This window comes from Folsomia candida, unplaced genomic scaffold (genome assembly GCF_002217175.1).
Source record: "Folsomia candida strain VU population unplaced genomic scaffold, ASM221717v1 Fcan01_Sc003, whole genome shotgun sequence".
Lineage (NCBI taxonomy): Eukaryota > Metazoa > Arthropoda > Collembola > Entomobryomorpha > Isotomidae > Folsomia > Folsomia candida.
The window spans coordinates 2,537,131-2,561,902 of record NW_019091195.1 but is presented as its reverse complement, the minus strand read 5'-3'; the positions used below and the strand labels follow the sequence as shown (position 1 = coordinate 2,561,902).

Sequence of the window (24,772 nt, the reverse complement as noted above, 5' to 3'; positions counted from 1 at the left end):
ACTTAGCAAAGTGGTGAATTAATTAATTTATCTCTTTATTACCTACATCGATTACCTTGTCCGCAACCTATAGCGAGTTTTACACATGACAATGACAATGAAAGCTGATACAATACTCGATCCTTCATCCTCCGAGTGGATAAGTGATGAATAATCGTTTTATACGTTGGATTTGTATTTGATTTTGCGATGACCATGATAGATACTTCATATTTCATATAAAAGGCATCCCGAACCAAGATCAACTCAGCAGCAGTAGCAATTTTGTGTTACTTCCAGCCAATTTTTCTTTGCAATGAAGGTCTTCGCTCTCGTCCTTGTGTTGGCCGCGGCCGCACATGCTGGCAAAGTCCACCCTGCCCTCAAGGCTCGCTTGGCCAGTGGTGAGGTCATGGACGTCATCATTGAACTCCCATCCCTCGAGGACATTTTCACTTCCCCCTTCGTCACGGGCAGGAGCACAGTGGAAGCTCGAACTGCCAACATGATTTCCATGCTCAAGGATAGGACTGCAGCCTCTCGCAGACCCTTTGTCAACATCCTGTCCGAACTTGGCCTTTCCAACCAGAGGTCCATTGCTGCCCCTTTGTGGATCAGTAACAGGTTTGAGGTCAAGAACTGCGACGCGGCTTTGGCTGAAGTTCTTGCCCGAGTTCCTGGCGATTTCGTAATCCGAGAGCCCAAAATCGTTTCCATCATTGATGGAATTGAGTCCAAACCCGTCAGCATTGAAGAAGTGCGTCAGAATGAAGCTCAATGGGGAGTGGCTATGATTAAGGCTCCTGCGGCTTGGAACACAACCAAGTACATATATCCCCTTGTAATTTCATATTGTATGTATGCATACTTAACCGAGCATTTCTTTTCCTTCCAGAGGAAACGGCATCGTCGTTGGAATCATCGATACTGGAGTTCATCTTAACCACGAAGCCCTTAGAGACGCTTATGCCGGCGCATGGCACGACCCAACCCACAACCGACCAACCCCCGATGATATACAGAGCCACGGTACACATTGCATTGGTTCTACGTTAGGACGTTCCAACGGTATCGGTGTAGCCCCTGAAGCCAGGTGGATTGCTTGCCGTGGTCTCAGCGACTTCGGATCAGGATCTGAAGCCGATCTCCTTGACTGCGCCCAATGGATGTTGAGCGGAGCTGACCCCAAGCCTCATGTGGGTAACAAATTCGTGTGTGTTTACGTATATGTACATATACATAAGAAACACAGCAGCACATTCACAATTGGACACCACTAATAACTTTTGCATGCATTTAATATATATTTTTGAATACATAAAGGTCATTACAAATTCCTGGGGAGGCGGTTCCGGAGATCCATGGTACAATGAAGCCATGCGCGCCTGGATTGTGGCCGGTCAAATTCCAGTTTTTGCTCTGGGAAATTCAGGCCCCTCGTGCCGCTCGGCTAATTCACCTGGTACAAATAGTCTACATAAATATAATCTAAGTACTAATATTAGGTAGAAAATATACTAATTGCTCCGTTTTGATTTCGATGGATAGGTGACTCAATTTACACCATCGGTGTAGGAGCTACAAACAATGCTGACCAAATGGCATCTTTCTCATCTCGAGGACCAACTGCCACCATGCTCAAACCCGAAGTTTCAGCTCCAGGTCAGGATATCATATCTGCCGGAAATTCAGGCACAAATTCATACACCTCAAAATCTGGAACCTCCATGGCGTAAGAGAGACTCTGCCTACATATTGCTTATTAAATTTGAATTCTGTCTGGTTATAAGTATAAAATTGACTGAAAATCTTGCGATTTTAGAACTCCTCATGTCGCTGGAGCCGTCGCCCTTCTTTTGGCTCAAGACCCATCTCGAAACTTTTATGCTATCAAAGACCTTTTAGAAACTACTGGAGATCAGCCACCAGTCGACCCTGCTGACGTGAACTGTGGAACTGGTCAACAGTGGCCAAATAATGCGTTCGGACACGGCAGAATAAATTGCGAAAACTCTGTCAATGCTAACACCACATCTAGCGTGATTTACTTTTAAATCCGCTCTTTAAATTGGATAAAATTAATAATGAATGTATGTATTTTTGAGTGGGTTTGATTAAAGCAAAAACAAATTTTTCAGTAATTGATCAGTAAGCAGACCTTTATTCATTCTCATTATTATACTACATTCATTTACATGCGTATATATGTCTGTGCATGTGCATTTACATATAGTCTTGGAGAAAACAAAACAAAAGTCTCAAGTAGTCCACAGGCGTTAAGACCTATTTTTGCATTGATCTGAATTGATATTGGCAGTGTCTTTGCTGGTTCAATTTTAAAATGTTTAACAAGATAACCATATCAATCAATAAGTTGTGCTTTTTAAAAATGTCCTCCCAAACCGTGCAAAATAAGTGGATACCGAATAATAACAGAGCATGGAAGGAATTACATGCCAACTACAAAATATGCAATTGCTACTTTGGATTCGATCAGGAGCGAATCGCATTCGCAGATATATAGATTGGAGCCTATTTGTAATTCTTTCCACAGTAAATCTATCTAGATCAAATTTTGTTGGTTTCGAGCATTGAATTTATTGTCATCTCCTCATCGGTTGTACTAATCTATAATAAGTTGCAGAAGAACGACTCGTGCAAAGTCATATTGCTTAAATGATGGTAATTTTTTTTATGCGGATGACGGTGCAACAAAGTGTTGATATTACATGTTAGTGTGTGTCACTAGGTTTAGCCATACCATTTGGATTTACTAATATCTGTATATGTGCACAATTGATTGACTGATGCATTAAAATTCTGTCATGCATTTTCCAATATTAATTTGCTCATCACATATAATCTCTGCAGTTTGCATTGACTATTGCATGCCATTCAGGTCATATAGTAATCCATAATTATCATCATTATTTACATAGATACAGACATATATCCGTAATGTATGGATCTTTGCAACCACAATACGAAAACTTATTGAGGTTCGTTCGTCGTGTGTGCTCTGGAAATCCGAGTCGAAATGATCACTTGGCAAAAGATGTTAAAAAGATGGATGATGATCGTTGGAAGGGCTGGATGGGAAGGGTAAATAAATATAAATAACTGGAAAGACACAAATTCTTCAGCATCTCTTCTGGTTCCAGGAGTTACACTAATGAGATATATACATACATCTGAAGAAGTAAGTATGCCACTGTGTGAAGACGTAGACTGACTGAAATCTAAAGCGAAAAAAGACTTTTTGAGAACGCCGAGTGAGACGACTATATTATGAGTTCTTTTAAAACCAAAAATACATACGTACGTGTTAACGATCATCATCTTCCTCTTTTTCCAGTCTCTTCTTCTCCATCCACTTTTTGGTAAAGTTGTGGATGTGGAAGAAATTGGAACTCGTGTGATTTCCATGCAAAATTTGGGTTCTTGTGCGATTAGTGTGATTTTTATTGTGTTTTGTGTGTGAATGTCATGTGAATACGTGCTGACTTAAAAATGATTATTGAGATTTTTACCTCTGCTCAAGAAACTTTGAGTGGACTTGACTGGAAGGGAAGTGCATCATTTGTTGGTGACAGAATAACCACGTTGGTTGTGAATTTGTGGAAAAATGTGTCTAGTATTTTTAGCAACTCATCTTGCCCAACTTTTATGAAAAAGTCAATTTTATTCAACGGTAGGAGAAATGCTCCATCTTGTCGTCCAGAGAAAAGATTTGTTTAAACTGGATAAATTTGGAGTTTGAAAATTATCCTGCAAACTGAAAGTGCTGTGTAAACATATTTATGTACTAAAGAAGACAATTATACGTAGAATTGCACAAGAATTGTACTAAAACAAAAAAAACTGTTTAAAAATGATGTGCAAACGAAATGTGAACAAGTGCAATTGCAATCGCCAGAAACATCATAACCACAATGCATCATCAATAATGAGGATATTATTTGCACCAACGACCGGAAACTATTTTGTGTTTTTTGTGTCATTTTTGTATTTGATTTTATCTGCAGATGGTTCTCTTTTAAATGGTAAGTTTCTCTTGGTATCACCAAAAATTCTGTCTGAATTACATACATTTTACATGTGTCACTCAAAATTTGGAATGATTGGCATGTTTTCATTTGTCATTGCTCAAATTTTCGTATGCATACGCTCTCAACACTCGAAAAGTGGCTGCTTCCTCTGATTTGAATTCTGATGATGAGTTTGTCATATGTATTTATTATTTGGGTTTAATTTACTGACACAATCCGTCTCAACGTTATAATCCAATCCTTCAATAATGGATTGGAGGAGACTTGTATGAAGTACTGAATGAACATGCAGTCATTCATATACGCAAAAACTACATGTTAAATATAGGTTTTTCCGTTGAAGAGGAAGTAAAGCATGTTGAATGTAATCGAGTGAGACAGTGTCTGTACATGACAGATGATGACCTTAAAGGTCAATTGACTCTGTCAGTCGGTCGGTTGGGGCATTAGCCCCATGTAAATAATAAGCCCTCCAATATTAAAACTTTGCATAATACGTATATGCACGTCGTGTGAAAAATGCAGCTTTATTATTGCCATTCATTATTGTGCATGAATTACAATGGTTTTGACGGCGTAACAAATATTATGTTTGAAATAGTACAATGAAATGCGAATTTATTTTAGAAATGTATTGCGAAGCATGATATTTACTGTAAATATGAAAACATTTTCAGAATACTTGAATCATGATCGTCTTAATAATTTTAAAATATGAAATAAAAAAGTGTGTGTACGTACGTATTTATGATTTTCTGAATGATAACTTATTTTGTATGCATGCAGGAGGGGCAGATCTTTTGGATGCCACCCGAATTCGAGATGTTCCTCTTGGAGTTGAAAAAACCACGGGAATTTGTGATAACCGAGTTCAAACCGTGTTGGACGAAGAAACCGTTCTGGAAGCCATATCCGATCCCAATTCCATTCGTGGGAGTGGTGGACATTTTGTAAACCGATCGGAACCAATTCAAACTGGACCAGATTTGGCATATACGCTTTCAGTCCGAGCTGTTCTTTCGGTCAATACAGGACAAATTTTTCCAGACGGATTCCCCACAGGTAATGTTTACGAATGTTTTGAATTTCTCGCATTAATCGTCGAATTGAATCGGGGGTCACGATATCTAATCGTCTGCACATGTATTAAAATCATGAATACATGCATAGATCGAATATTTAGGATTTAATTTTTATAATGTGTATATGCAAAGTAATCTTCCTTTACGGTATTGCTTCTTCAAAAGTACCGCAATAAATTGAAGTGTACTTTATTCACAGATTTTTCGATCGTGTCAACCTTTAAGACGGTCGTTGACTCAAGGTCAGTCCTTGTTTCAGTCTACAATGATGTTGGGGATGAACAGTTGGCAATTGAAATTGACGATAGGATTCACCTCATTTATCAGGTGAATTATTTAAAAGATTGTGTAAAACAAAAATAAATCAATCAAAGCGTGTATTTTGTACAGGACAGCGAAAGTCAATCAGATCAGCTAAGGATTTCCTTTGACCAAACTATAAATGATGGAAAGTAAGCACGTGTCAGAAAATAAATTAAGTACTTTCCTTGAAAACTTTATACCCAAGGATTATTAACATTTCTTACATTGCTTTAAGGTGGCACCGACTTGGTCTTGCGGTCAAAGGAAACTCTGTCACCCTGATTTTGGACTGCCAAGTCACTGACACTCAGGAGCTAAACCGAACCGCATTTTCTCGCCCCTCAAACACTGGAATTATTCTCATGGGTCAGCGACTTTTGGACGATGCTTTCTTTACAGGATCTATTCAGCAATTGCTCATAATTCCAAGTCCTGACCCTGCTTACGAAGTATGCACGACCTACATGCCAGAGTGTGCAAGACCCATCCCACCCCTTGAAAATACCGAGGAAGAGTTTGCCAGCTCTCGACTGCTTTTTGGTGGCGAAGACGAGTACAGGAATAGGACGTTAGAGGTGCAAATCAATCAATCGGTTTAGTTTAAAATACGAAATCAATGTTGAAAAAATTAAATAGGAAGAAGAAAAAGGAGCGGCAGGTGGAGGATACTACTTGGATGTAACATCCAATGCTGGTGGTAGTAATGTCCAAATCTTGAGAGGTCCACCAGGTCCACGAGGTTATACATAATATAATAAGACTTATATTTACTTATACTATTTCCACAATGCATAATTATAATTACATTTTGATAATAGGTTACACCGGATTACGAGGGCCACAAGGTAATATTTATGCACTTTATAAGCATGTAGCTCGAGCCAGGGCTAGTTAGAATTAGAACCGTCTGTCTGCCCGTGGTACTGGTGACCACTGGGTCGATTTTGACTAACTTGTCCTTAGTCTTAAAATGCGTGTCTCGACAAGGCATGGACATAAGAAAATCAGATTTGCGAATATAAAGTAAATTTCAAGAATATTTTTGCCAGAAGAACCCTACGAAGCTTTTCCAACGAAAGTCGGAAAAGCTAAAAAATGCAAAGTGGAGAAATTTATAAAAATCAAGAGAAACACTATTACATGAAATGACTGGCTCGAGCTATATCAACCTTTATAGATTTTGTGTTGTATCTTTAATTATTTGTTTTTCAAAATTAATTGCATGATACAGGTCCAAAAGGAGATAAGGTAATCTAACAAATTGGTTTGATATGTGATTACTTATTTAAATATTAATTACGTATCATTATTTTGTAAAGGGAGAGGCTGGCCGCGACGGTTTAGGTGGAACAAATGGAATTCAGGGACCCCCAGGACACATTTTTATGATCCCAGTAATTAATTAAACGGCTAATTTCATTAGTTTTTAAATTTATCATTAGAATTATAATGTGTCAGCTCTCCGGAGATGGAGGAGGCGGTGGGAGTGGATCAAAGAAAGGTCCGGATGCAAGCGCGGAAGCATTGCGACAAATGCTTGCCCAGCACATGGTATGTGTAACAATAAATAAGATTAGATATTATGCAAAACAAATTATTTCGCAGTATTCGATGTCATGAAAGATATGGTGAAAGAAACCAGGTTAGTAGTGCAAGAAAGGCAAAAAAATTACTTCCGAGATTCACATTAACAAATCGGAGGTTGTATGTACTATGTACATATAGTAAGGTATTAAATAGCAGGTGTGAATTACAGGCACAGGTGAATAATTTGACACAAAAACCAAGAAAACATAATGATGTTATGCATCAATTGCATTGTCAGACACATTCACACACATCACACATTACACACATTACACATAAAATGCACTTCTATCTAGCATTGTTTGCATTAATTTCCAGTAATCTGGTTTCTTTCAAAGTATCGTAAAGAAGTTTCCCATAAATCTACAAATTAACCAATTTCAATTCCACAGATGGCTATGAAAGGTCCTACTGGCCCCATGGGATTGACAGGTGTTCCAGGTAAGGTTGACACAAGCATCAAAATGTGTCTGTCTTAACTACTTACGTATATGATGATACTGATTAAATGCAATATAAATATGTACATATGCACATAACCTATATATACTTTAACATTGTAGGGTCTCTCGGAAATCCTGGCGCTGATGGACCGAAGGGAGAAATGGGCGAAATGGGGGAACCCGGCCCGCGAGGTCAGTTAAATTACACATTTATTGAATTTAGTATTTAGTGTTAAGCATTACCAAATTCGTTCAAGCTCGTTTCCTTAAACCTCAATTCTGCAAAACAATTTCAGCAAGTTAAAAAAAGAGTACCTTATAATTCTACTTATAATAACTATACTAACAGTTGTTGTTTGCTGAAGGGCATCGAGGAGAGACTGGACCTTCAGGAAGGAATGGAAGGAGGGGAAGACCAGGTCAGTTTAAACTTAATTAAAATTAATGAACCTAAACTTTTAAGCGTTAGCTAAGCCCTTGAAGGTTACCGATCGTTACTTTATCAAATTTCCAAGTTAGAATTTGAGCATAAGTCTTTATAGTAATTTATGGTGTCTTATGTAAGCGACAAAGACTCATCTACGCACATCCGCCATATCTAGAGGTGGTTTAATTTAAAGTATTTTTATCAAGTAACGGTCGGGAACTTTGATCAATTTTGGCGCAACTGATAAATAGTTTTGTGAATCAAAATTTGACTATGTAGGTCGTGATGGGGAACGCGGAATGACTGGACCCCCGGGGGAAAAAGGTGAACAAGGGGTCATCGGGTTGGGGGGACTACCTGGAGAAAAAGGAGATCGGGGGGAAAAGGGGTCAGTTAAATTAGTATTTGAACCTTAATGATTTTTTTTCATAATTCAGTAGTAATAAAACAATTTATGGTTCTAAACGATGTAAAACTTTGCTCTCGGCCTATTAATTAATCGTTGTTTTATTTAGTAACGTCGGAGAAAAGGGTGCACCTGGGCACGATGGCCAACAAGGAGACGACGGAGTTGCTGGACTTACAGGTCAAACTGGAGAAATGGTAGGTCTATCGTCATTTACATATGTATGGGTCGGTGTGGAATTGGACCATAATAAAGTGAACATAAAAGTAGTAGGGTAATTAATGATCACATTCACGATGAAACCTTTGACATTTCCATAACCTGGTTTGAACTCCTAATGCATAGGGTCCACGAGGATTTATTGGTCCAAGGGGATTTCCTGGCATTCAAGGTCAGTGATTGTGAGTTGACCAGTAATTGAAAATCTAGGGAAAATTTCTCTATACCGAAAATTGAACGATTAATGTCGTTTTTGAGGAAAGAGAGGGATGGGTTGTTATTTGCTATTTAGTAGATTCTCAATTATTGGTGCTTTGATATATGCGCAATAAATTATTGTAATAATTTTTTTTAATAATTAAATTTAATTTTGCAGGGTCCCCGGGAATTCCAGGTACATAATTTTTCACTCAGAGATCTAAACTTTAAGCTACGTATTAAGGTTAAAATAAAATATTTCTTTACCTCAATCTAGGATCTGAGGGTCCAAGTGGTGCAAAAGGGAACACCGGATCCATTGGTCAAGCCGGAGGACCCGGACAGGTTCGTGCATTCATTCATTTTCATATTGCTTATTCATGTGAAGACGGATAATAATGCATTGACAAAATTTCGCTTTAATCGGACAATTGCTTTATTTTCATAAAATTGTATTAAGAAGAATTATTAACATCTTACACATGAGGGCTTCAGTTTCTTTCAATGAATGCTCTTGTCCGAGTATGCATTTGGCATAACAATTTCATAACAAAGTAAACAATTTCCAGACAGGACCCCCAGGAAACGTGGGTTCAAGTGGGCCGCCAGGACCACCAGGTATCTTGAAATTGCTTTTATACGCCGAGTAGTTTTATAGTTGCATCTGTACATGTCAAAGCTAATCAATTTTTCGTTTTTAGGGCCTTTGGGACCAGGCAAGTTTAACTAATAAATTCTTTACTTCTCATGACTCGGAAGTTTTTAACAAAAGAAAAATTCTCAATTTCGTCACAATTGAATAAAGCTTCATTATGTATAAAAAGTATTGTCGCAATATTTACAATAAAAATATCAACAACCAACTGAAGCCATATATTTAAATGTGAAGCAATCACAAGCCCTGGAACCTTTAATAATTTCGGAAAATAATCGTACTAAAATTTGAACCTATTCTTTAGCCGGTCCTCAGGGAAAAATGGGTTCGCCTGGATTACCAGGTCAGTAATTACTATTTTCAGTTATCAATAAGTCAAAGTCGATCATAATACATTACCTATATTACAAAATTACAGGAGCTGATGGGATGCCTGGACATAATGGGTAACCATCAATTAATTGTGCATCGGAAAAGTCACAATATTATGACAAGCTGAAAAGGCTTGTTGTAGTGGAATTGTGATAAATTATCCTGAATTATGTGACGCATTATATTTTAGGAACCCTGGAATTGCTGGTGCTAAGGGTGACCAAGGGCCCAAAGGACCTCAGGTATTGAAGCACTTATTGTATGCAATATTTGCATGCAATGAATGGGTTGGATCATATTAATGGTTGCGTCATCAGTAAACGATTGCAATGACCGGGATAACTTTCTTCTGGTCATGATTAGGTCACACGGTCGAAATTTTTATACATGTTTGAATATTTCAAGGCTTTGGTACATAATATGCATAATGCATATTATGGCATATAATATACATGTATTTGCATGCGGTGTACATGCGATCTCTCACGATCAGTCCATGTCTCATCCGCAAAGTCAGAGTGTGGGAACGACTTTCACCGGCCACACGTGTGGAGAGTTTGAGAATTAGAAATTTAGTTTATTTTGATAATTAAATAAAAGTACAACAACAAAAAATAAAATTGGTTTTACCACTATCATCTCTTGGAGGATATCGATCGAGAGGTAAATAAAAATTAAACTCTATTTGTATGTATGTACTTTAGTACTCATTTTGAATGGTGGTGTTTTCATGATTTGCAATAATTTATGATTCATTTACGATTTAGGAACAACAAAATTTGTCCATCTCCATAATATTTACTACCAATTACCATGTGCTAAAGAGACAGATCAAGTAAATTAATCATTACATCTTTTTTTCTTAAATACAAATTCCATTAATCTATTAATTTGTATGTCACATAGAGATGGATAAATCTACAACGTTACTTCTCCAACATGGACGTTATTATTGGCGACACAGAGCTATTCCTTTAGCCGTTGTCAACAAATTCGTTCTGGCTGACTCTTTATCCCAAAGATTTGTCTCCTCCCCTTTATCGTCGTGGTCAAGAATATCAGGAATATATGAACGAGTACAAGATGTATTTCATGTTCGAAAATTCTCTCAACAAACCTCATCGTCCAACATCCTCCTCACTGAATATGAGTTGGAATATGACAGGATAGTTTCTACACTTCCAAGAATTCCGAAGCAATCTTACGGTCGGACCTTCCTTGACGTTTGGATAGGCAAAAATACAACTTCCTCATCAATTCAACAACAAAAACAAATTGGAAAGATCCACTGGCCAAGTTTGATTGCAAAATGTCTCCAGCTTGATAAAAGCATGAATGAAAAGAATTTTGGAGGGATTTTGATGTCATTTTGTATTAAAAATGAGTCTTATCACATTGCAAAAGACTACATGGAATGGGAACGGAATCCAAATGTGGCAACTCTTTCTGGGTATTTAAAAATTTGCACCGACCTGAAGCAAAGAAGCGATCCAGACTATCTCTCAACAATTTTAGGGTTGTATGACGAGCTGAAATCCAAATGTGGTGGAATTTTTGATCGCCAAACTGGAGACAAAGCAATCACTGCTATTTGCAAAACAAAAAGATGGAAGGAAGCACTGGATATTTTGCAAGGGATTAAAGTTGGAGGAGATCCATTGTCAACCTCATATGCCGTAGTAGCAACAGCAGCATTTGATAATTTACAATTCGATATTGGATGGGACTATTTGAACGTAATTGGATACAGAACATTAGCGGAAGATGCACTAATTAGCTGGCTCAACAATTGTACACCTTCCACAGAAGAAAATATGGCCAAAGTTCTCGAGTACATGAATTTATATGAACATTTCCCAACGTCAAAACTAATTAAGGAAATCCAGTACTACTTTGAAACCAAGCTCAAGTACAAGGGGGTAACCTCAAGCATAATTCCAAGACGTGGCGTGTGCAAAAATTGTCTGAATCAAATGGAACGGTCTATTATCACTCAAGAAGAATTTGACAAGCTCCGTGATCATTTCTTTACTCATGTTCTAGTAATGAATGACATTTTTATAAACACTACGCCATCAGAGTTGGAAAAGTACAAAGCCTTCATAAACCGGCCACAGATGACGAATTCCAAACCTTATGACTTTATTTTGGACGGACTTAACATTGCACTTTCTTGCGGGAGAGCAACTGGAAATCGTAGCCACTCACCTGCCTTTATTTTGGAATTATTCGTCTCTCACTTACACCGAGCAGGCTACAAGATTCTTGTCATTGGACGGCAACACATGCAAAAATGGAGTCAAGGGCACATGAAAAGTATAAGCTCAATGGCAGATGTCTATCTCATAGAAGATCAATCTCAAGATGATCCTTTCCTTATCTGGGCGACATTGAAGAGTGGAATGAATGCACAGTTTGTATCAAATGACTTTATGCGCAACCATACTTTTAGACTGAAGGATTATGAAATGGCCAGATTGTTCAAGAGGTGGAGACTAAGTCATCAAAAGGCTCCCATGATTCAATTGAGGGGTCAAGGAGAAGCCAACATTCGTTTGGAACCGTTTGCAGAAATTGTTCCCATTATTCAAAAGAATGAAGAAAGTGGATATTGGCATATTCCTTATGACTTGGAAAGAATTGTATCGCCTTATGACATACCAAAAAGATGGATGTGTTTTAAACATGTTCCTTGTAGAAAATAAATAAACATGTTATTAATAATTTAATATTCATTAACATACTCTTCATTATACCCTTATTAATAATGCACATTAATCCACCAACCCATTCATCACTAATAATTATCATTGCAATGTTCTCATAAAAACACGTTCTCATAATAAAATTCTTTAGGGGCAAGTGGGGTTTCCTGGACCTCGGGGTGTAAAAGGTGACGAAGGCAAGCGTGGTGCTGGAGGTGAGACGGAAATTATTTACCTGATTATAAAAGTGTAACTCGTCTACTTAATTGATAATAAAAATGAAAAACAAAAGTACATGAGCTTAGTAAAAATATAAACTTAATTTTTTCGAGGTTACCTGAAAATGAGTATTCCTCGCTTGATAAGCAATTATTTTGTTCATGAGACACGTATTCTTTTACTTCAATAGGTGAGAAGGGAGACAAAGGCGATCGTGGACCCGAAGGTATCGTTGAACATCATAGAGATTAGCACATACTTGAGTAAAGCTATAATTTATTCTTAAACTAATCAAACTTTAAAGGTGAAAAGGGCGACATTGGACAAAAAGGAGATCGGGGACTTATTGGCACCCAAGGTTATTAAAAAATCGAAATACTCATTTACATACTAATCTGTGGGAGTGGGCAAGGTATGTACTTTGTCAAAATAAAACTTGTGTACAATTTGGTAAAATTCTTGAGCGACATCTAAAAATACATATTCACGCCTTCTAATTAATAATAAGCTGAGGATAAACTACCATTGTCGAATATTTGTAGGTGAGGCTGGCTTGGAAGGACCAGAGGGACCAAAGGTTAGCAAACATCGCTGCTATAAAATATTTTCTGAATATTTTATTTTATTATATTATTGTATTTATTATATCAAGGGGTTTGAAGGGCCAAGGGGAGAAGGTATGCAATCGAGTGTTTTTTTCTGCGCAAGTAATAATACAATTCTCGAGTTAATTTACTAATTAATTACTGTTAGCTGGACCGCCTGGACCATTGGGTGAAAAGGGGAAAATCGGGTTACCAGGATTTCCAGGTAGGTAGTAGTGTAGTCGCTTAAATAAAATAAAAAAATAAGGTCGCGATAGTCGTAAAGATTAATAATGTTTCGAACAATTTCGACCTTGTCTTGCATGCATCAGTTACTGAACAAAAATTAAAGGCAATTAGTCGTGTTATTTTCCCTAATAGGTTATCCTGGTCCTCCGGGCGACAAAGCAGATAAAGGGGCCGAGGGCAGGCATGGAAATCCAGGCGAAAAAGGAGAAAGAGTATGCACACGCACTGATGATCATGATTATCATGACTAGATTTATTTCAGTACATGCGAATTTTCTAAAAAAACTTAAGGTGATATGCAAGGGATTGATTTGTATTTACAAATATTACATAAATGTAATATAAATAAGATAACATTTTCCTTCAATGCAAAAATTTCACCTAAATATTAATCCCAAGTTTTTAGAAAAACGCATTTTACCAAATCCGGTTACCAATGATGGATAATTTTGAGCATCAGTGCATTTAATCTTTATGTAAGATAAATGTACATATTAAGTGCTGCTTCTTTTCTAGGGGACGTCTGGAGCCCCTGGGGAACGAGGAGAAGGGGGTTTACCTGTAAAATCTATTACTATTTTTTTCGTTGATAGTTGCCATCTAAGTATAACACTGATTTTCTATAAACGCCTATTTTTGTTAGGGATTTCGTGGTCTTCGAGGAAAACGGGGAAACGATGGACGTGTTGGACCAAAGGTTCGCATATCGCTGGAAAATTAATGGAGATTACTTGACCTCTAACTTGAATATGATTTAAGGGAGATACAGGGCAGCCTGGCCCTAGTGGAGCAATGGGAGAACGAGGCTCTCAGGGCAGTGAAGGTAAAACAACAACATTGTTAATTATCATGCAATATATTTATGTAATATATTTTTCTTTCACTTCGAAGGGCCGAGGGGATTTCCTGGCACGACTGGCCCCCCAGGAATTCCTGGAAAAGATGGTGCTACGGGACCCCCAGGAGAAAGAGGACCTCCCGTAAGTGCTACATAATTAAAATAACGTTCGAGATATATGTAGATTTTAAAGTAGACGTATCACCATCTAATTAATTATTCAATAACATGCATGTTTTTCGAATAAGCCATAGTTTCATGGAAACGAGTAAACATATAGGAGAAGTTGAAATATGATATGACGCCTTAAATCTGTCATGTTATCTTTTTTTTGTGCTTGTGCATTAAACCAAGTGATTTGATTTTTTAGGGTGGGCCTGGCCAAAAGGGGCCAGTGGGAAATCCAGGAGTCGTTGGACCACCAGGACAAATTGGTGAACCTGGACCAATTGGACTGCATGGAGAACCAGGGGGTAAAAATATTTAAACGGTTGATCAATGGCACAAATTGGGGTTGATTTGGAGATTAATTGAATGTCCATAAAGGGTATATCTGTTTTTGCTTACATTCAGTGTACAAATGACAGGTGTGTACACTTTTGCTTTTCAGTAAAAGTGCATAGTAATGTAGGACTGCGAGGTTAAAAATAAGGTTTCACAATTACTCGAAATTTTTGTAATTTCCAAATTAATCTCATTGTTAGTACAATACATACGTTTGGAATACGTTTGGAATATAACTGATTTTGTAATTATTAGGCCCTGGATTGCCTGGAGATAGTGGGAGAAATGGAGAACAAGGAAAAGAAGGTCAAATGGGGCCCGCCGGTGCCGCAGGTATGCATATGGTGGCTGTAATAATTTGAAGTATTTGAAGTCTTTCATTATATCCATCCCTTTTGCCACAATAAAAATAACAAACAATAGTTTGCGTCTGCGTGATCTCGTCTTGATTAATTGTAGGTAAACCTGGAAGCGTTGGACCTCCTGGCTTGGGAGGATTTCCAGGTGAAAGGGGCTTACCAGGGATTCCGGTGTGTAACACTTTAACATTATTGTACTAACATGTAGCTCTTATTTCGATTCGATTATCTGAGAAGCAATCACAACGCCAAATAATTTTGTCGGGTTAACATCGTATTACTGTGAAATTTTTCTAGGGAATTCCTGGGCTTAAAGGAGAACAAGGGGCGCAAGGAGTAATGGGTCCAGGTTAGGATATAATATATTGCAATACTAATTTCGATAACTTTGTTTATCATGCTGATTACATATACACATGGACAAAACATCGAAAACTTGTTAAATTCAAGAGATTATTTAGGATCCTCCGCATAAATCAGATATATTTCCACATGAAAAGCATAATTTATATAAAATTCATTTATTATTCAAGTTGGTGATAAGGGACAACAAGGTGAATCTGGAAAGGAGGGACCCCCTGGAGGGGAAGGACGGGTAAGTAGAAATTATTTAGATTGCGGTTCGAGAATTAGAGATATAAGCGACAAAACTAACTTATGCAAGTGGAGGAATAGGTACTTAAACTTTGGTCTCCATATCAAGATGTATGTACCTTGAGTTGGTTATGCAACTTGCATAATCCAGCCTATTACAGAGATACACAATTTCTTCCGCACAAAACTCAATACACATTCGAATGCAGTATATAAAATAAATAAAGTATTAACCCTTAATCTATCTTAATCCCACAGATCGGCTTGCCTGGTCCCATTGGAGCTTCTGGAGCCAAAGGAGAAAGAGGAGAAGGCGGATTGCCAGGAGTCGGGGGTTCCGACGGACAAGTGGGGGCCAGAGGTTTGGCAGGACCTGCTGGTAAGAAAAAATACTATGACGCTAGTTCCTTTCTCATCTGCACATATTATCCAAACTAATTTAAACTATTATTTGCAGGACCAATTGGACCCCCTGGGGAAGGTGAAATTAATTTAGGGTCTTAAGGTTGTGGTACTTCTCAGCGTTGGTACATAACTTACGATTAGCTATGTCATGGTCATGCATATTTGAGTGTTTTAAGAATTTCCAACACTAGTGCTTTTTATATGTAAAGTGCACAAAGTAGCTGAAAAAATTGTAAAATCATAGTATAATGTGACGACTAGTGCAAGCTGCATTATTTGAAGACCCAAACATTATTCTTGCAATCATTAAACATTTAGTCATTATTTCATTACGTTTGAAATGCACCACAGCCTTAAATAACATTATTTTTACCTGCCGCAAGTTTAATTGAAGAATAACAGATGGCGACAAGGGTGACGTTGGACCACCTGGCGAAAAGGGATACAAAGGGACAAAAGGGGAGGCGGTGAGTGAAAACAGTTTTACTATTGTCTGTCCAAAATAGCCATTTAAGTCATAGCAAGTCTCCTATTCGTTTGCAATATATGGAAATTCTCCCAATTATTTCATAAAACCCTTTGTGATGTTTGTTAGGGACCTCAAGGAGGAATCGGGTCACAGGGTTCAAGGGGTGAACCTGGATTAGTGGGTCTGCCTGGCGATAAAGGGCCTCCAGGACAGAGGTAACAGTACTTTTAAGACAAAAGGTTCAAGTCAAATATGTGCATACTCGTTGATATCATTTTGAAATTAGTTTGCTTTCATTGTTTGTACAATTTATTCGGGATATACTTCCACTCGCAAGAACCAAGTATTGGTCATTAATTCCGGGCACGATTCTGCAGCATGTAATATATGCAAGGCGACCGAAATATTTTTCGTTCAGTTAGAGATTTAATTGGCTTGGTCGGCTGAAGCTATGTATTTACATGCTGTAAGCCGTTGAATTGGACCAATGACCAATACATATTTTCTTTGGTTGCATGTCTTAAACGAAGTCTTAGTCTTTGCCTACAAATATTCATACAATCGTAACAAAATTGTTCATCGAAAGTCATTAATCTAATATAAATGCGTTAATTATTACGTGAAACTGTAAATTTGGATTGGTTGTTTAATATTGTTTTACAGCGGGGCAAGAGGTGTAAAGGGCGAGAAAGGTCCTGGTGGTGTCCAGGTACAGTATAAACGATTTGAAGCTGAGGGTTAGTTTTGGAAAAGTGAGATGACATTGATCTTTGACCATGAGTTTGTGAACGCGATATGCTCAATGTGTTTTGTATAATAAGTTTAGAGAAAAGTAGTCAGGTTTTCCAGGATAGGATTTGAAAAAAAATCTTTTACGTATTTGTTGCTGAATGTACATTTTCGCAAATATAAATATTTTGCCATTCTCGAAACTTAAAGTATGTATGTATGTACAAAACACATATATGAGCCAGAAAAATGCCATGCATCAAAGGAATGATGCGCAAAATCTTCTCCAATATTAACAAAGCACCTTTTATACGTCAAACAATCAAATATTTTTAAAAATGTATCTAAATTAACGTCGTATTTCAGGGGCCACCAGGACCCGTTGGATTGCAAGGTTTGTTGAATTAAATCTGATAACACAAATAATACAACCCAAGATTTTAACACTTGGGGGATTAAATATTTAAAATATGCAAAATTGCATATTTATATCCTGCGTGCAAATCAGAACAATCGTCACCTTAAAGTTAGTAAAATAATTTGCAAAGTTTGAAAAATATGTTACAATGCGAGCATACGCGACGAACCCGTTATGAACGTTAATAAGTTTCAAGAGATTATTTAATTATTTTTGTAAACTCATGAAATGCTAAAATATGACATATTTTACCAAGGCTATACTTATCATTTGTAATTTGTAGGACTACCTGGACCAAGTGGAGTTAAGGGAGAGCATGGCGATCCGGGCCCCAAAGGTAGAAATAACTACACATTCCGCAACAATACGAGTGGTCTTTGTTGAAAACTAAATTTGATCACGTTTTGTTTAAAATGAAGGTCCTCCGGGTCCAAACGGTGCACAAGGAGAAACCGGACCGCCAGGGACAAAGGTATGACTTCTATTTATGTATTATAGCTTTTACGAAAATAATCTGTGGCATACATGAATCAATGATAATTACAAATTAATCAAACGGACGCAAAAAAAACTTTATTTTTTCAAAGGCAAGGATAAAGGAAATAGAATGAAACAAATATATTTCCACACACATATTAGGGGAAATCTTATATTGCGATGAATGGGTCCCGAAGTTACTCATTAAAATATGCATAGGACTAAATAAACAACTTTTAATCTCTCATCAAACTTTGTTTTCATTATTTTTAGGGTGGCGAAGGTCTTCAAGGACCAGTGGTAAGCAGACTAATAAAAACTGATACCGGACAGTGGAGATAAATTTTAGGTTTTTGTGCATGTATTCAGGGACCTGAAGGACCCCAAGGAGCAAAGGTAAATAAAATATGCGTACATCTTCTACATGATAAAGAAGTCAGATTATAGACCAAGTATGTTTAAAGGGAGAAGATGGCCAACCAGGAGCTCCTGGACCTGGAGGAAAAGATGGTCTTCACGGAGAGAGGTTAGTATCATGGAATTAAATATTGGCTTTTAGCAGATATATACTATCTGTACTACGATAGCTTATTAATTTACACTGCCAACATAATAGAAGCGATATGTGATTAATATATTTGTTTGTGTTCGTGCAGAGGACCCGCTGGACCAAAGGTATCCAAGAAAAATGATTAATCACGGATAATTTAATACTAAATATTATCCACAAAGGGTGAAGAAGGAAAGCAAGGGAGAAGTGGTGCTCCAGGATTAAGGGGTCCAATGGGAGGAGAAGGTCCCAAAGGTAATGCACACACGTGTCTGATACTAATTTATTTCTTCTAAGGATAACTTTATGTCAAAGATAACTCTACTCAGATGCTAAAATTAGACAAGTTATGAATAGGCTATGAGTCAAATGATATTGGGCAGCTTGAAAAGCCCAAAAAAAATTTAACAGCATGTAAATTATATGTAAATTTAATAATAATAAGGATTTCAATGTAAAATGCTTTCTCTGTCTCTATTAAATTTAGGTAGCCCTGGTGCAACTGGGTTTCCAGGTCCAATCGGTGAAAGCGGCACTCCAGGAATAAGGGGAGAACCAGGCAAGTAGCACTTGTTTAATAATTAATCAATAATTAACAATTACAGACTGATTTCTCCTTGTATGGACATTTGTATAATTGACATGCCATATACCGAAACTTCTGGTATTAAAGGGCATGAAAGTTAAATTAAGCACGCAAGGTTTTAACGCATGGAATGAGCCTTATGAAATAAGCATCGGCTATTCAAGTTTACATGAGTCAATCGTTAAATAGTTGTTAGTATGTAAATTGATTAGCAATTAATACGACCAAATTCACTCAATTAAACGAAGCATTAAAAATTAACTAAAATCATTAATTAATTGATTGTTTAATTATGTTTTTACAAATTCAAATATGTCTACAGGCAAGGATGGCGACGATGGAAAAAAGGGAGAAATTGGCCCTGCGGGACCTGAAGGTAGTCAGAGAATGTTGTATCCAATTTTATAGTGCAAGGGTAGTAGCTTTATCATAATTTTTCATTTCCAGGGCCGCCTGGAAAACCTGGTTTGGGGGGATCCGTTGGAAAACCGGGCGCTGAAGGTATAAAATTATCTTGTTTCAATTAGACGTGTTACCTAAAGTCCGATATATGCATATATGACGGATACATACCAGCAGTTAGCTGTTCTTGAGACAATCCAATTACGCCATCAATACTTTACAATATGCATACTTATTTATATTGAATGTTCAATAGGACCTGCTGGAGCTCAAGGGAGTGTCGGTTTGCCTGGTGAAAAAGGAGAAAAGGGATCAATTGGACAAACAGGACCACAGGGTAAGCAAACTTTGTGGTAGAGATTCAAATTTTTCACATCATTGTCGCATTCATCACATCCTTTCACCAACTATTCTCTATTTTGAAGTTTTACTTTTTCCCTTATTTATTTGCAATTTCTAATATTCATGTCTGAGAATCCTTGCATAACTAATGAAAATTTTGAAAGAAAATGACCGAAAACAACATGTCCAACATGTTCTGTGTCGCAGTGTATATAAAATTGTTGTAATACTTCACCCATCATAGGCCCACTCGGACCACAGGGAAATCCAGGATCAATCGGGGCACCAGGCTTGCGTGGATCTGGTGGGGCTGCTGTAAGGTTCCTACTGTTAATTTAAGGACACACATAATTTTTTATCTAGCTTTTATACTCTCATACTTTATGTCAGGGAGACGTCGGCCCCCCTGGACCGCCTGGGGTTAGTGGGAGCCCTGGGAAAGCTGGTGATTCTGGCCCAAAAGGGATGAAAGGTAACGTCTAGAACTCTTTTATACAGAGATTTTCACCACTTCAATCACACATTCCGTCGTAGGAGATCGAGGCCGTCGTGGTGCAAAGGGACACCCTGGACAAATCGGACAAACTGGGATAAAGGGCGAACAAGGAGAAAAGGGAGACAAGGGTTCTGTTGGGCCAAAAGGTTAGTAAGTTTTAATGTTAATGCAACGCTATAAAATGGCACTAAAACATGAAAAATATTGTAATTATATTGCCTGATATGACAACTTCTGCATTCAAATCTTTAATTGTTTATTATCATCCCTTAAAAGGACCTGAGGGAAGAAAGGGTGATATGGGAGGCACTGGACCTGCTGGACAAAAGGGTTCTGACGGAGGAATTGGAGTAATACTCTATAATATCCTCCCCTAACAAAATCTATGCGCGTCTCTGACATCATCAGACTCCTCCCACTGTGCTGTGGTTTTTTAATTCAAACTGCAATAACTACGGCGTCAGAGGGCATATGTACATATAGATTTTGGGCGGAGAGTACAGAAATTATTCTCAATTAAGATCCACTTTGTAATCAATGTCTCTTTAGGCCCCCGGACCACCTGGAAACTCAGGACCCAAGGTACATACATTAGTAGTTTTTTTAAATTTTAAACCGAGTTACAATTGTATGCTTAATTTTACTATTAATCAGGGAGTTGAGGGACCTGCTGGTTTAAAGGTAATTCAATTTATAATTCGGAAGACAAAGTTTTTAGTCTGACGAGTTCAAATTTTATTTATGCATATTGCATATTATCTGATTACTTATATTTATTAACAAAGGGAGAAATCGGACCAGTAGGACTTCCAGGGTCCGCTGGTCCTCCCGGTGAACTTCCTCTGTTACCACCAGAATTACTATTTGGGTCTGGCCGAGAAAGTACTGCGCCCAAAGCAGCCGGGCGACGAAAACGAGACGCAGAAGCTTCGAGTGCTACTGGAGGAACTAATAATGATAATGATAAAAATAAGAATATTAATAAAAAGAACACGAAACTAGGATCATTGGATGATGATGCGGAATTGACTGCTAAATTAGCTGATATTTATAATGATATTTACGACATGCGTGTCGAATTGGAACGGGTAAAGAAGCCTTTAGGAACCCGAGAAAATCCTGTCAGGACGTGTAGAGATTTATTTTATGGACACCCTCACTTTAAAGACGGTAAGTAAGGTTTATTTGACACGTGTAATCTACTACCCACGTTGTGTACATACATATCTACGATTCTTGCTTCATCCTCCAGATTGGTACTGGATTGATCCAAATTTGGGAATGCCTGATGATGCTGTCTTTGTATTCTGCAACCTCACAAATTCTGGAGAAACATGTATATTCCCCGATGTACAATCAACCAGGATGCCACATATTCCATGGGAGAAAACTCCAGAGAGCAAAAAACGTGAAGTATGGTTCAGCTCTTTCCGTCAAGGTTTCAAGGTATAAATATTCACTTTGCTCGTTCAACATGTTGATTTTTTCCTCCTCTTGTCAGTAGATACATAGATACGCTGAGCATATATTTTGTCTCATTTTCATTTCATTTAGATATCATATGAAGGTATTGGTCCAGTTCAAATGACTTTCTTGAGACTCTTGTAAGTGTAGATTTATCTATTTATCCATTCAAACAACTATTCGAAACCTTGCATTATCACCTTAATGTTTTAATTACAGACATTCTCAAGCTTCTCAAAACTTTACATATCACTGCATGAATTCGGTGGCTTGGTTTGACGGACGAGCCCAAAGTTATAACTCATCAATTAAATTCCTCGGCTATAATGATCAAGAATTCGGGTATTATATGCCTATGAAGCCAATTGTTGCCAGAGATGGATGCAAGGTATACATACACAATATTCGGATATACAGATACAAACAACTATTTAAATTGCATGTATGTTATATATATGAACATGTTTATTAATGTTTACAGACCGGAGTTGGTGAAGGGAAAACAATATTTGATATAAAAACTAAAAAATCGAATCAACTGCCAGTAGTAGATTTCCTTCCATTAGATTATGGAGCAGAAGACCAAGCGTTTGGATTTGAAGTGGGGCCTGTTTGTTTTAGATAAGAGGTTTACTAAATTTGATAATGTCTTACTTACTTGCGTGTGTGTATTGATTTATTGATTGCATTATTCTGTATTCTTAATATTTGTATTTATCTTCTTCTTATTTATTACTTACTGTTCTTCCACTTGTGAAAGTTGTTTGTTCAAAGTTTTTTATATTATGTGTTTTTGTTTGTTTTTCTATGTACACTAGATATACAAATATACATAAAATACTGCCATTAATTAATCCACTAACCATTTACATATGTACTTACACCCAGCTCACCTCATGTATCGATCACTGCCAAAGTTATACGATTATTACAATATTGTATAGTCATTATTACTGATCTTGTAATACTTCCAAGTATTGATTTTACATAAATACATATGTGCAATAACCTAAAATTATCTATGTACTCGTCAAGTTAGACTTAAGGTAGTAATTTATATAATTTTTGTCATGTTTTATATGTTTATATGTAACTTTTTGTCCACGTTGGTAATTTCAATAAATAATTGCAGCCCATATAATGTATCATTATTCAACGTTTCCTATAATTTTCTATATTTAATCAGATAATAAAAATGAAAAATATTTCTTAAATAACTAGTTGAAATAATTGTCCATCATCTATGACCCAGTAATTTAGAGGGTGTACATAAGTAATCGACTACTGATAATTATTCCCGTAAATATTGCGAACAAAACTCCAGTTTATTTCGCTTTAAATACAAAAACGTTATGCTTCAGATTGAAATACGCATAGTACAAAATAGTAATAATTTTGGACCAGTCTTCTTTTCAGCCTTAAACATTAAGCCCATTGCACATTTCACACGTAGAGATCACCAATCTAGTTGAGCCGGGTTGAAGAGACAGACATGATGAGTGTCGTATTTTGACTTTTACTCTCATACCCGGAAAATCCATAATTACGAGAGCAGAATCACCGCACCGGTAAGTAGTTTTGTAAGCACATTTATACGGCACTGCATTTTCGCCGGTTTCTTTTGCGGAATTCGGATTTTTACAGCGGGTTTTTGAATGACTTTGACATGCCGGATGTTGCAATAAACGTATAATTTTCATTTTAATCCACAACACGAAAAGTTGTGATTTAACAGTAACAAAATTGTATTCATCCTACACTATTTTTTTTACCTTACGATTTGTTCATTTCATTTTCTGTCATCCTAATGTGATCATGTGTCATCATCATCGTGTCTTTTTTTGCCAATTTCTACATAAATAAATCCATTATGTTACATCGCTTAAAAGTGAAAGCATATTTGGTGAAAAGCTACTTTCCAAATTTTTCTTTCTTACACGACTTCAAGAAGATTCAGTGCAACATGTGACATAATTCAGTTTGATACATACAAGATACGTACAAATGGACGCTATGTGATGTGATGCAAATGAATAAATCGGTCGAGTCCTTAATCCAAAAGAGTGTCCAGTTGAGAAAGCGGACGGATTGCGATTATCAGCCGGAGAAAGTGCACATGTTGGTGGGTGCGGGTATTCCTGCTCCGACTAAGGAGGGGAGCTTGCGAGGTTGATAATAACAGATCCTGATGCCCTTTGGATATGTGGTAGGGTCCCATGAGTGTACTAAAACCCTGAAGTGGTTTGACTCCATGGCCACATTTGCGCCCGCCACACCCACTCAAAAATGCCCAAAAAACGCTTCCACTCCAGTTTTCACTCACTCAAATCCACGTCAAAAATCCAATTTTACTCGGATTTTGAAATTTCTTACATCATTACACTCCCAGATAGTTGCTTTCTTCAATCCAATATCAAACTCAATATTTTCGAAATTTTTAGTATTTTTAAAATTTAAAATTCTGAATGAGCATTGTTGTAGTAATCAACAACGCAAATTATCCCTGCGAAATAATCATCAGCAAAATTGAGTTTGATATTGGATTGAAGAAAGCAACTATCTGGGAGTGTAATGGTGAAAGAAATTTCAAAATCCGAGTAAAATTGGATTTTTGGCGAGGTTTTGAGTGAGTGAAAACTGGAGTGAAAGCGTTTTTTGGGTA

General features: G+C 37.2%; 3 protein-coding genes across 3 annotated transcripts; all 3 read left to right on the top strand.

Annotated features, from left to right (window-relative positions):
* The first annotated feature begins 233 nt into the window (after positions 1-233).
* Positions 234-2,120, top strand: LOC110846253 (bacillopeptidase F). The gene is made up of 5 exons (XM_022092940.2): positions 234-804; positions 875-1,175; positions 1,303-1,441; positions 1,528-1,711; positions 1,802-2,120. Exons 1-5 carry the CDS (start codon positions 296-298, stop codon positions 2,031-2,033), a joined length of 1,365 nt encoding a protein of 454 aa, XP_021948632.1. The 5' UTR covers positions 234-295; the 3' UTR covers positions 2,034-2,120.
* Positions 2,121-3,363: 1,243 nt separating this feature from the next.
* LOC110845777 (collagen alpha-1(V) chain) lies at positions 3,364-23,255 on the top strand. Its single transcript, XM_022092281.2, has 67 exons — positions 3,364-4,022; positions 4,815-5,090; positions 5,310-5,437; positions 5,501-5,562; positions 5,649-5,988; positions 6,050-6,152; positions 6,232-6,258; positions 6,645-6,661; positions 6,733-6,807; positions 6,872-6,964; positions 7,393-7,441; positions 7,564-7,635; positions 7,809-7,862; positions 8,150-8,258; positions 8,386-8,473; positions 8,622-8,667; positions 8,872-8,889; positions 8,971-9,038; positions 9,263-9,311; positions 9,395-9,409; positions 9,653-9,691; positions 9,767-9,794; positions 9,911-9,962; positions 12,577-12,640; positions 12,835-12,870; positions 12,949-13,002; positions 13,187-13,221; positions 13,297-13,321; positions 13,398-13,454; positions 13,610-13,689; positions 13,994-14,038; positions 14,121-14,174; positions 14,237-14,300; positions 14,369-14,457; positions 14,686-14,788; positions 15,075-15,152; positions 15,279-15,349; positions 15,476-15,527; positions 15,712-15,773; positions 16,031-16,151; positions 16,230-16,253; positions 16,580-16,644; positions 16,773-16,861; positions 17,310-17,355; positions 17,742-17,769; positions 18,077-18,130; positions 18,213-18,265; positions 18,544-18,570; positions 18,640-18,666; positions 18,735-18,796; positions 18,927-18,945; positions 19,003-19,075; positions 19,308-19,379; positions 19,729-19,782; positions 19,854-19,907; positions 20,065-20,145; positions 20,395-20,465; positions 20,541-20,622; positions 20,685-20,792; positions 20,923-20,996; positions 21,196-21,228; positions 21,301-21,327; positions 21,432-21,816; positions 21,899-22,092; positions 22,201-22,250; positions 22,330-22,498; positions 22,592-23,255. The coding sequence occupies exons 1-67, from the start codon at positions 3,851-3,853 to the stop codon at positions 22,733-22,735; spliced, it is 5,235 nt and encodes a 1,744-aa protein (XP_021947973.1). The 5' UTR covers positions 3,364-3,850; the 3' UTR covers positions 22,736-23,255.
* Positions 10,224-12,455, top strand: LOC110845548 (mitochondrial ribonuclease P catalytic subunit). The gene is made up of 3 exons (XM_022091986.2): positions 10,224-10,383; positions 10,488-10,555; positions 10,627-12,455. Exon 3 carries the CDS (start codon positions 10,629-10,631, stop codon positions 12,423-12,425), a length of 1,797 nt encoding a protein of 598 aa, XP_021947678.1. The 5' UTR covers positions 10,224-10,383; positions 10,488-10,555; positions 10,627-10,628; the 3' UTR covers positions 12,426-12,455.
* Positions 23,256-24,772: the final 1,517 nt, after the last annotated feature.